A 12,443-nucleotide genomic window follows, 5' to 3' on the forward strand; every position below is an offset into this window, starting at 1 on the left:
CAAAGGCTGGCCATGCATTGCATAGTCATTTTGGTACAAATGAATAATGCAGTGTATGGCTTGAGATATTTTCAATGAATTGAAAGTTCTGTGCACTCAAAGTTCTGCAGTAGCATATAATCAACTGTTCCATCAATGTACAAAGTTCACATGATATTCTACAGTGTACAGTAGTTCCCTAACTACTCTCAAAACTATTTGACCAAAAAAGTAAGGTTTTGTGCTTGATGGTGGTTGTTTTTTTCTTTCTTTCTTTTTAAGTCTGAGACTTTTCTGACAATGGGCATCCATCATGACTTTATATTGGAAAGAAAAAGCATTGTAATTACAAAACTGCATTCTTGCTTTCACATCTTAGATTGAACAGATGGGTGTAATGTTGCTCTTCAGATGAATGTCATGCTGTCGTTAGCTGAAAAATCAAAGTGTGCTAACCACGTCGACAGATGTCTCATTTCTTCCGTTTCCTACTGCATAATTGCTTCTTTTTAGAGCTCTAAAGCTTCATTGTGTTTGTTTTGTTTTATATTCTTTTTTATAATTTCTATTAAAAATAGACTTTTATGGTTGTTTGTGAGAAAGCAGAGTATGATGTTTGGTCAATCAAGTGGCATTTTATAGTTAGATTGATCAGAAGTCTCCTGGAGCTACACATGTATACAATCCACTCATTACAGTTCAGAGTATCATTATAGACCAATCCAGCCTGGCAGCAAAATCTGCCATTGCTGCAGTGTCCCATGCGCGTACGCGTATGGCAAATGCATGGCACCCGGTGCCCGGCGCCCGCCCATGATAATGCTTATCACCCTAACCCTGGCTTAAGCTTCATGTACTTTCAGCACTACAATGTAACTGTCTTCTGTAGTCCATTTCTCTGTTACAGGCTGTATATTTTTCTGTCAGTTGTGTTTACATGTACAGTATATTCCAAATTTAGAGAGCTGTGTACCCTTTAGTATTAATGTATGTTTAACATATTTATACATTCTCTCCATTTTCTTAAGATCTATTTAAATGGTTCATTTAAAAGGTGATATTGTTAGTGCAAATAATGATCAGAATGTGACTGTAAATAATAAGATATCAAATTGACATGTGTGTAGATACAAAGATTTATTCACAAGATTCTTACGCAACGGATAGAGTTTCCCCATGCTGCAGTTTGGCAGCATTACATAATATACTAATAGATATACAAACTAGCAAGCAGCACATTTTTGTATGAGAAGGTATGTAGCAATTATCTTCGGGATGAAAATGCCAAGAGCTGGAATGCATGAAGTCAATACTTATCATAAGTAGTGTACGAGCTGAAATTTTCGCGTACAGATATTTTCGCGAATTGCTACTTGGAGGACATTTTCGTGTGTTGTTAATTTCGCGGTTGCGAGGGTCTAAGTGAACTTTTTATTTGCACGTTGTTATTTTCGTGTGTTGTTATTTTCGCGGTTCAAAGGCGATTCGCGAAATTCGTGAAAATAAAACCACTGCGAAAATTTCAGCTCATACAGTATAAAGGAGTTTACATTTGTTATTTGCTCATGTGCAAAATCAAGGTCAAAGGGCAATGTTTGTATATTTGCCATTGAGGTAAAAAACAAAAACGAGAAAGAATCCTTGGGCAAATGTGGACCAGAAATGTGATGCTATGATGTGTTTCACACTTGTTAAAACATACAGGTGAATGTGATTCATTAGCAACGTTCAACAAAAGCTGTTCTTGCATTTCATTTACATTGATTACAAAGATGGCATGATTCAACATAGACTGCTTCATCGCAAAGACCTCTCCATGTCATTTGAAAGTCTATGGTTTAGGGGTGAAATGAGCCATGCGCTAAACGTGAACTCCCTTATGTTGATGGACAGCTAGTGTTACATGTGTACTGTACATTGCAATATTTGTAGAAATAATTTTCTACCCTCGATTCTGTGATCCTCATGGACTTTGGAATAAACTATTTTCTTTCCAGCTAATGTATGCTGACTCTGAAGTTACGCTTGTTCTGTTGCCACCTCAAACACATATATGATGTATGTTTTGGTTGAGACGTATAGCACTCTTGTAGTCACTGCATATCCTCAACATTCACTGTACACAATATGAATCAATCAGTTTACAAACAAACAAACAAAAAAACCAAGCACTGAGATCCAGTTTTCCATTAGGGCATACAGAGATTACTGTCCAATTCAATGTCCATGTTTTTGTTTTGTTTTTAGACACAATTTTCATTTCCAGTGCATTTTACACAGCACATTATCGCTGATGTGTGTTTGTTGCAAGTTTATCAAGTCTTCACTTCATGCTAATGGATGTAACTCATAAATGATTCTCATAGTTTCACCATATTACTAATTTGTGAGTCCCAGTCAATTCAGTTTGTGTACCCAGATATATCTAAATTGATCTTCAATGATGTTCTAGTAAGACACCATTGACTAATTGAATAGATTGTTTTCACTTGCCACTTAAAACAAGACGCTCTGCAGGCCAACATTAACTTATGGAAACCACACTGCATTTGAATAGCAAATTTTCAAAACTAATGAAATTCCTCCTAATCAACACTTAACCACACGACTGTACCTGCATTTGAATTCCAAAAACATTTTCATTTACATTGTACGGGAACGTCTGTTTTCATGATGTGATAACATCTTGCTAAACCCGATGTGAACTACATAGCACTGATCTACAGCACTGTTCCTGTTCTTTGGTGTTGGTGTGCACCATAATGAAGTGTTGGTGGTGTGTTTATGTTAAATCCACAGTTTGCCATTAAGACATGATACAAAAATATAGTAGTCCAGTGTATCTCTATAAAACAGGGGCTGTATTTCTGTCTGTTCTCATGCATTTAATAGGCAAGCTGAACACGAGACATCATACTCAAATAATAATTGACCCACAGCCCACGACAAATCCAAATTAGCATAACCTTCAATATACATTGTACACACAAAAAAATATTTGCTATTTACAATAATCTATTTCACCATGATCACTCTTTTTCTGCGCAAGAAAGTGAAAGTGGGCTATTTATGTTGTCATGATTGCAAATGGAAGAAGCACAACCAAAATGGGTGCATGCATAGGAATATAATAGCCCTTACCACAGACAATTCATGCACATGAAGTAACGTACAGTTACAATGTACTAGTAATGCAGTGAATAATATACATGTATTGCTACAAGCACATTACAGTGTTCAAAAACGACATTCCAAATGAATGCTTTTTCTATGGTGTCATTTGAACCCAAATGTTCAAGGCGCTAAACTATGCACTGTACATTGTATTTTCATTTGTACTTTTGAGGGCATCATAATTGCATAAAAAACATGAGCAATGAGAGAACACAGAATTTTTAAAAAGAAAAATTGTATCAATGAGAGTCAAGAATTCTCCATCATAGAAGGAAGGGTTTCTGCAGATGCCATCAAATAGTTTTGAGCATGCTGTGCACACAAGTTGATTCCACATCACGCTCCGGAGGCCAATCAAATGTCGGCTGGGGACAAAACTCGAAACCTCGACAAAGAACAATGCCCCTTTAGGCTGCAACAAGTGTCCAAAGCAAGCGCATAATGAATACAGCATCGATGGGGGTACCACTGAATTTGTCCAACTTTTGGGAAGCCGATGTCTCATTTTTCCTTCTTCTTTCTTTGATGTTGGCATTCTTCATGGTCAAATTTTCCATTTACCCTATGAGGAGTACAGTCTTTGTCTGTGTATCTGGATGTGGAGTGATCACGCTAATGTTCCTATCGTCCTGAAGTTTGTGCTGTTGATTGACCTGAAAAGAGAAAATGCATCACAAACATGAAACATGATAGTTGTTGGCAGAATTTTATTGAGGATTTTTTTTTTCTTCAAAAAAGGGTAGTTACAAATAGGTATTCTATCAGAGAGAATGAAAGGGAGAGTGACCAAAAAATAAGAGAGTATTGACTTATTGCATGGGTTGATAAATAGTACAACATGGATTGTATTCATTGACATCACATACAGTAGGCGGCTGTATTACATTAACTGTGAAATCATTGTTCAGTAATCCTTGTCTGTTCTGGGCATCTTGACAATGTTACTGTACCAAGACAAAGTATTTTACTGCACAATGTCAAAATCAGAATTTCAATGTTACTGTGTCGAAACATCCCAAACACATGACTTTGTTTTGGGTTGTTTTTTTTTTAAATCATACCCAGATATTCTTGGTAAAATAATACACTGGCATTGAAAATTGCCATCACTTTTATTATTTGTGTCATTTCAATCCAATTTCAGTTGGTTTCTTATTCTTTGTCGATTCCATTTGAAATACAAAAAGAAACTACAAATGTTCATCAGTAATAATCTTTTTTAACTTTTTACTTTCACTTTCACGTTCGCACACACACACACAATGATAATGGCTCCAGTTACAAGATGTAATAGCGCCCCCTATTTTTTTGTTGTAATCTTGTACAGTGAAACCCCGTTATAACGAGGTCCGTGGGACCGGCGATATTACCTCGTTATAACCGGTACCTCGTTATAACCGTACGCATCAAAAACAAAGAAAAACATAAGCATGACGTCATATACCCATCAATAAAACTTAAGAACATATCCTTTGCGTTGTTATTACACAATTATTGAGCGTTATTATTGAGAGAATAAAGGGAAATTATTTGTGAATTAGACGAAGAAATAGGGGCTGAAATGATAAGTTAATTCTTTATTGTAATTCTTGTTTGTTAAGCTTTTTCTAATAAACACCAGCGCAAATATATAGAGTAACATACAGGCCTTGTTTACCGTAACTTGCGGGGTATTTTTACGCTGTTGGTGCCTAGCGGGAATGCGATGTTTTCATGAATCATTTCGGCTGTAATCTTGTACAATGTATGATCGTTGCGCCCAAATGGATAAAAAATGCGTTCTTCATTTTCTTCCGAAAATCTCTTCGCGTTTTGTACGACCGTTCTTGAAAAATATGCGACAGGATTGAATGTGGGAGGTTGTCATCCTTTTTACGCAATTCTGTACCTTGTAGACCATTCCGAAAGAAAGAAAAAAAATCACCATTGTGAAATGCAGTGTTAAAATTGTGATAATGAACAAACCCAGATCTATTCAAACTAATAAATGCGTTTGTTTCTTTTTCTGATTTAGGTTAACATGCGTCATTCAACTTTTTTTACGCTACTGTCACCTGGCGAGATCGCGATGATTTCAAAGTAACATACGTGCGTTGTTTACCGCTAATTTGCGAGGTATTTTACGCTGTTGGTGCCCAGCGGGAATTCGATAATTTCATGAATCATTTGGCTGTAATTTTATACAATGTATGATCGTTGCGCTCGAAAGGATTAAAAATGCGTTCTTTATTTTCTTCCGAAAATCTCTTCACGTTTTGTACATCCGTTCTTGAACTGTTGAATGCGTTTGTTTCTTTTTCTGAACACCGATTAAGTAGGTTAACATGCGTTACTCAACTATTTTAACGCTACTGTCACCCGGCGGGATCGGGGCGATGATTTTATTATTTCGGCATTAATCATCCAAACTCATATTTGCTCAAAACCAGCAAAAGAACTGGAAGTCGGAACTAAAATTGGAAAGGGTATAATGATGAGTTGCACACGCATTCCAGTTGTCCATTTTTGGTCACAATTGTCGCTACATGAAAAGTTTTTGAATGCGTTATCTTTTTTTTTTTTCTCGTTGCGCTGTGGTCTGACCTCTTATCACGCACTCGTTTCTCGCGAAAAAGAAAATCGAATGATTATGTTTAATAATTAAGTAGGACCATCGGAAGGCATTCCTGTGTCTTATCGCATGATTTAGAAGAAAACATGGAAGGAACGGTTCTCTGCAAAACGGGAAAAGACGTGGATAGCGAGATTTCGGTTTTCAATGTTTCATTTGTCGCGTGTTTGAAAGCGGCAATTTGATCAAGAAATGGAACCTCGTTATATCCGATCAAAATGCTTATGTTTTTCTTTATCATGATTTACCGAAATTGTCCTCGTTATAACCGGAATCTCGTTATAACCGAGCTCGTTATAACCGATTCGTTCTGCCATAGGTTTACACGCAAAGGAAAACGGGACCGACGCGATCACCTCGTTATAAGCGGTTCCTCGTTATAACCGAACTCGTTATAACGGGGTTTCACTGTACATATACAAGAAGTTGCCAGAGACTACAGACAGCCTTGATCTGGGAGGAATTCAGAATGGCAGAACGAGGAAGGCTGTTTACTATCATCTATTGAAGAGTCTACATACTGAATGTGGGTGATGGTGAAAGCCAACAGCTCCTTCATGAATATATGCACAACATCATATTACCATGTATGAAAATGGTTTAGATTTATTTGGTGCTTTTGTGACATTGTGTAAGATATTGGTGCTGTATTTACCTGATAACATTTTGATTGATGATGGAGGATGTCGGTGCCGACTTTGGTCCAGGGGACGGTGTGAAGATCTTTCCGCTGCTGTTGGTTGGAGGAGGACCCTTCTTTGCCTTGGGTCGGTAAGGGTCATTGGAGTGTGATGGGTAGGGGTCAAAGGTTCCAGCCTTCATTCCAGCGATCTACATGGATGAAAAAAATTAACAAATTTGTGACAAACTACTTCTCTGTCATCCCATACACTTCAATAAGTCTTCTGAACGACTGATGGGTAGACAATTTCTTGTATGGAATTAGACTGCAGTGGTGTTTACAAGCTCAATTTACAATTAACACAGTGGGCTGATCTCCTTTCACGGCAACTCCAAATGATTGTGGAATGTTGCACATCAAATCTTCCTATATTCATTCTTTGAGAGCAAGTGATCCAGTGTAATGACATCAAAGTTAGAGCACAATCTGTTCTAATCAAATCATCCAAAACATGCATTGTTGGCAAAGTGTCACGATATAACCAATGATAATCGATATCCTGACTGTTTCCATGGTGACTTACCTCCTTGGCTGGATGGCTGGGCCTGAAGGGTTTCACATCCTTTTTGGTGCTGATCTTTGCCTTGAGCGGGGGCAGCGGTCTGTCGCTGGCGTAGGGGTTCTGGTCAAAGTATGACTTGGGATGCATGTTGAGGCGAAAAGCACCACCCTTCAAGGCTGCCTTGTGCTGCTCAAGGTGTTTCTGTGGAACAGGCAGGACAAGGTTTTGATGTTTTCATTCCTGATCTCAAATATGGATGTTACATATTTGCCCGGGGTGCTTCCAACATATCAACATGATACAGATAAAGAAAAAGAAACTTACAGAAGTCTTCTAGGAAGCTTCCAATAAGACAAAATACTTTAAGAAGTCAAACATCTTAAATGCTGCGAGTGTTTTGAATTGATGTTCATCACACACACATATCGTAAAGCAAAGTTGGCTACTACAGGAACTTTTTCTTCTGTCACTCTGTCTTGCTGTTTACAGGAGTTTACAATACATTGTTTACATATATACATACATACACACATACGGCAGTGTAACACAATTTTAGAATTGCGTGTGGCCTGAAACGCAGAGAGGAAAATCAAAAGATAAGTCCACAGAAATGTAACCCATGTGAAGTGGGGCATAACTGAAAATGAGTTTGCCTGCTATGAGGCCTGTAAAGTATGCAGTTTGATACTCCACAACTGAGTGTTCATCTACATTCCTCCTGCTTTCCAGAGACACAACCTTAAAATGGACACCTATGGAAGTGAAACAAAATTTTAAAACTCTTCGCTGGTAATATGCAAGAAGAATATATTGGGAGTAGTCGATACGCACATCCATAGGGTAAAAAAACAGAGTATTAAAATGCAATGATAAAGATGATTTTGTGAATGGTACTTACTCTTCTCAACTCCTTGCCCTTGTCATATGGGTTTGAAGAATACTGATAGCCTTTTCCAAGCGTCAATCCGGGATAGCTGAAATACCAAAACAAATCATAAATTTGCGTGATGCAGGTTTCTATGTGTTCTTTGTTTTTTTAAGCAAAAAGCATTGTGAAAAAAAAAAACAAAACAATCCTTGTTGTTTCTCTTGTGAAAATAAAATCCTACAGTTTGACAGCTTTATTTCTTGCTTGAGCTGTTTTAACAACATCCTTATATAGTAAGTGGTGACTGGTGAATATCCCTTGTAAATGGATCTGCTTTTTCATAAAACACATGTGGCATACATGGCTGGCACTCCTAATATAAATACATGTTACACATATTTACACCACTGCACAAATGTATTCCTTCAATCAAAATTTTATTCTGATATTACACAAAATTATCCATTTGATAGAGAACATTGACCATATTAAACTGTAAAGTAGGACAAAACAAAGTATATTGACAATTCCTCAAGTACATGTCCAATACGAACAAGTATTCAAGTTGAAGATTTGGGGTACTTAGAATTTTTATTTATAAAGAGAGAAGAAAATGGGGGGGGGGATGGAAAAGGAGGATAGATTATTCATTATGTCATGAACAAATTTCAGTAAACGACAGAAACGCACCCAAAACCTGTGCCCTTCTTTCCGGGATTAGTGATGACATTTCTTCCAGCTGCCTTATGGCCCTTGGCTCCTTTGCCCACGGGACTGAAGGCAGGAACGGGCCCCGAGAGTGTGCCATAGTGGTTGCCCAGTCCGCTCCTGTGAACATCAAGTTACATCAAATACAGTGAGTGCATGAAAGGAGCATGATGTTATGAAGAGAGGAGACAAATGTTACCAATGTCTGAAAAACTGATGCTGCAAAAGTACATGAACATCTTGTCAATTTGATGCATGTAGTGGAGTCCGCAATCTCATGAAAACTGACCCACAAAAATGGCACTTTGAGTGTTTCACCACGGTTTTAAGTTTGTTCATATGTGAATGAGTTTTTCCCTTCCTTAATGAATGCTGAAATAGGGTTTACCATGCCAGCACTTCCATTCAACTATCACAACACACATTTTTCTCATAATGCATCAGTTATGTACCAATCAAAACATCATGAAAAATGAAATGCTACATTTAAAGTCCATACTAGCTTTTACATTTTTGCAGCAACTTGTATTCTGATTGAACAATGACAAAACCATTACTGTATACGGCAAATATTTCACGAGGTTTTTATTTTCACGAATTTCGCGAGTCAGGTGCTATTCGCGAAATTAAAGACACACGAAAATATTGACTCTGATTCCGATGTGGATGTGACATATGCATGTACATTTCTCCGTTCAGTACAGGACTTGACGGTCGGGAATCTAACCACTCACGAAATCATCGGCTATTCCCGATTTGCGAAAATTTAGACTCGCGAAATATATTGGGTATCAATAGGTGGTACTATTACTACTAAAAAAGCTTACGGTTTCTTGTCGCCGCTGCTAGGGAGGAAGGCCTTCCCAATATTCTTGTTGCTCTCTTTCAGCCGGTCCTGCCTTCTCCTCTTCACAGCGTCGCTGTAGGCTTCCGACTCAAAGACTCTGTTAAACTTCTCGTCAAAATAGCCCGCCTGGAGTGCCGACCTGGTCTTGCTACCTCCTGGTAACATTTGCTTTGCCTTGTGGGCTGCTTCATTGAAGGGCTCTGTTGATTGTGATCACAGGGATAAACAAAAGAGCAATTTAATGGTCAACCAAGTGTACGTAAACGTAATCTAACTCCACCAGATCTACAAAATTAAACAATGTTTACATAAAAGATACAATACATGTACAGAAGTCATTGTCAAGTCAGCAAGAGTAAAAGATTGAGTCATATATTATTCATATACACCGAGGGTTATTATATCAAAATAACAGTTCTGATAATTAACAACTTTACAGCAAATTATCATGAAGTATGGTGAAATTGGGTATTGAAAATTATCCCAGATCTACAATGAAAAGTTTGCAATGATGCACATCAGAGATGAAAATTAAAACAAATTTTCCATACATTCTTTAGATTCTTTTTTTTTTAAATGAAATAAAATACTTTTTTCTGTACACCATTTACATGCACAGAGAACTGTGATATGAAATTCATGAATATTAATATCCAAAGGGAAATCAGAAATCCAATAAAAAGCAAAAATCAACTCTGCGTTCATAATTTAATGAGATACTTCATACTTTTATTACAAATTATTCTTACTTGATCCAGGTGGGACGTATCTGTCGCCAATCGACACATATCCCATCTCTTGGAAGAGACCGATTCTCTCCATGTCTGTTTTTCCTCCGCCAGCCATGATGTCGTCTTGCTTAATACCCTTTTCTGGCTACTTTGGTCTCGTGAAATTATTTACTGTCAATGATGAATTCTCGACTTGTGTGACCAGAACTGCTGCTGTGGATGTGTCTTGGTGTTGCTCGTCTTAAAAAAAAAAAAAAGCCCTCTGTGGACAGAAAATCAGATCCCAAATCACATGAAACTTATAACAGTACTATACACAATGTACATGAACATGCATGCAGGCCATTTGCATTTAGATTTAAAGGTAAAACATAGTTCTGGTAGACCATACGCCTGCACAATTGTCAAATTTCGCTCCGAAATGTACATGTATGCCTAAGAAATGTGTGAAATGACGCTGTAATAACAAGATATTCACTGGGTAACGACAGAAAAGTGAAATATTAACCAAAAAGGTTTGTATCTCAGAACTCACACAATCGGGGTCAGGCTAACTCGGACTCGGGGACAACTCGGCCTCACTTTGATGGCAGGGCCGAGCATGTCCCGAGTTGTCCCTCTGAATTGTACAGTGTTGTACTATGGGAGTGCTTCGCGTTCTTGCCGGTCGCAGTTATGGGCCGAGTTGGTACAAAGCGCGCATCAAAGAACCTTTTTGGCGTGCATACAAAATTAACGAAATTGTGCAAGACGGGTTCTCAAACTCTTGCTTACCAATACCAGAACTACGTTTTCACTTTAAAGTTTAAATATTCCAACAAAAGTTTAAATAAAGTAGACAATAGATTAATTCTTATATGGTTCATGGAGAAGCTCCTATCAAAGGCTAACATCACTTACATGCATCATCAATTATGTAGGCCCTATCTAATTGGAATTGTAACAGGTGAAGGCAGAATGTTTACTACCACTAACAGAAATGTTAGGCTCTATTACTATTCCTCCAACAGTTAGTCTAACGTTAGATAACCCACCCACGGCACGGGGTCATCACAGGGATCGCGACATTCTAGTTTCTACAAACTCACATCCTATCTAGACCGCACTAGACTAGACCTAGGCCTACAGGCTAGGCTACTCAAACTGTACATTATTAACTGTTTTTAATATAGAAATCATGTTTAGTAGTAAACACATCCAGCATGCAACATGCTAAAAAAATACAGAGTACAGTGATGTGAAAGTACCGCTCTGCTATGCATGTTTGAACGGTTAGATTGTCTAACAGTAGAGTAGGGGCAATGCCGACTTGGATACCACATCCCACTGCCACTAGCCAGAGCAGTGTAACATTAGGCATGTGACTTTGAGGCGTATTGCCACTTCCGAACACTTTTTGAAACTTGACATTTACCAAATTTCTGCTTGGTAAATTTCACATGCACGTGCAGACACGAGACCAGAGAGTTTACTTCTTTCGTAGGAGCTAATAGAAGTGTATTATTACAGGAAACAGAAAAATCAGAACTTACCAAATTAGTCGTTTATTCTAAATTTTGTCTTCCGATATCACGTTTTTTGATGTTGGAAACGCTCTTCCCACACTCCGTATACAGTATACGAACACACATTCACTGTTCGGCGCACTAACAAACACACAAGTGTTGTGACGTGTTGTGGATCACGAGTAAATCACAAAGGTATCATACACACACGCTACACAGGTGCATAAACATAGCAAAGCTAGGTGATTCCCGAAAGCACACATAATAGCGAAGTTGCTAAGCTACGCGAAGCTGGTCGGTACAAGAATGGCCAGTGTCTGTCAGAGAGGGCGTTCTATCAAACTAATAAAAGTATCAAGCATACTTTGCTTTACTTTGCTTGCATACTTTGCTTACGATGAACCCTTTGCTTTGTTCGCTATCATTATGTAAAAAGCGCAATTTTCACATGATTTATGAGGTATCGGGAATTGAGTCAGGATATGAAATGATGTATAACTTTAGTTTCATGTTCTATCATGCTTTCATTTTGTTTCGTTTGTTTGTCAAGGAAAGTAAGTTCTTTCAGAAAGATGACAAGCAGTTGCATTTGGTATTGATAGGCCTATGAATATAAATTGATACCCCGGATTGATACAGAGTGCCATGAGTGGGGTAAAGGATGCGTGGTATCTGCAGTGGTGGATGCGGTGGGGCCTGATGGGGATAAACCGGGCGCGCGCTCCCTCCCCCCCCCCTTTTTTTTTAATTGTCAAAACAAATAATGAAATACAAAGAACAAATGAGGGGGGTGGCGCCCCCTTTAATTTTGTAAAGCCCCCGCCCCTTTAAGGAAT

The 12,443-nt window shown here is 38.1% G+C and overlaps 1 protein-coding gene across 1 annotated transcript; it reads right to left on the bottom strand.

Annotated features, from left to right (window-relative positions):
- Window positions 1–1,107: 1,107 nt before the first annotated feature.
- LOC140228612 (cilia-and flagella-associated protein 96-like) lies at window positions 1,108–11,771 on the bottom strand. The gene is made up of 8 exons (XM_072308853.1): window positions 11,635–11,771; window positions 10,121–10,364; window positions 9,352–9,571; window positions 8,507–8,644; window positions 7,847–7,922; window positions 6,970–7,149; window positions 6,420–6,595; window positions 1,108–3,806 (listed from the first exon to the last, which is right to left on the bottom strand). The coding sequence occupies exons 2-8, from the start codon at window positions 10,215–10,217 to the stop codon at window positions 3,761–3,763; spliced, it is 933 nt and encodes a 310-aa protein (XP_072164954.1). The 5' UTR covers window positions 10,218–10,364; window positions 11,635–11,771; the 3' UTR covers window positions 1,108–3,760.
- Window positions 11,772–12,443: the final 672 nt, after the last annotated feature.

Source organism: Diadema setosum, chromosome 5 (genome assembly GCF_964275005.1).
Source record: "Diadema setosum chromosome 5, eeDiaSeto1, whole genome shotgun sequence".
NCBI lineage: Eukaryota > Metazoa > Echinodermata > Echinoidea > Diadematoida > Diadematidae > Diadema > Diadema setosum.

What these genes read in the sequence shown, in the direction of transcription:
- LOC140228612 (XM_072308853.1), bottom strand. Translation starts at nt 10,217, where the DNA reads ATGGCTGGCGGAGGAAAAACAGACATGGAGAGAATCGGTCTCTTCCAA. An exon ending in ATACGTCCCACCTGGATCAA is followed by an intron (nt 9,572 to 10,120) that starts GTAAGAATAATT and finishes CACAATCAACAG; the next exon opens with AGCCCTTCAATGAAGCAGCC. An exon ending in AGGGCAAGGAGTTGAGAAGA is followed by an intron (nt 7,150 to 7,846) that starts GTAAGTACCATT and finishes CCTGTTCCACAG; the next exon opens with AAACACCTTGAGCAGCACAA.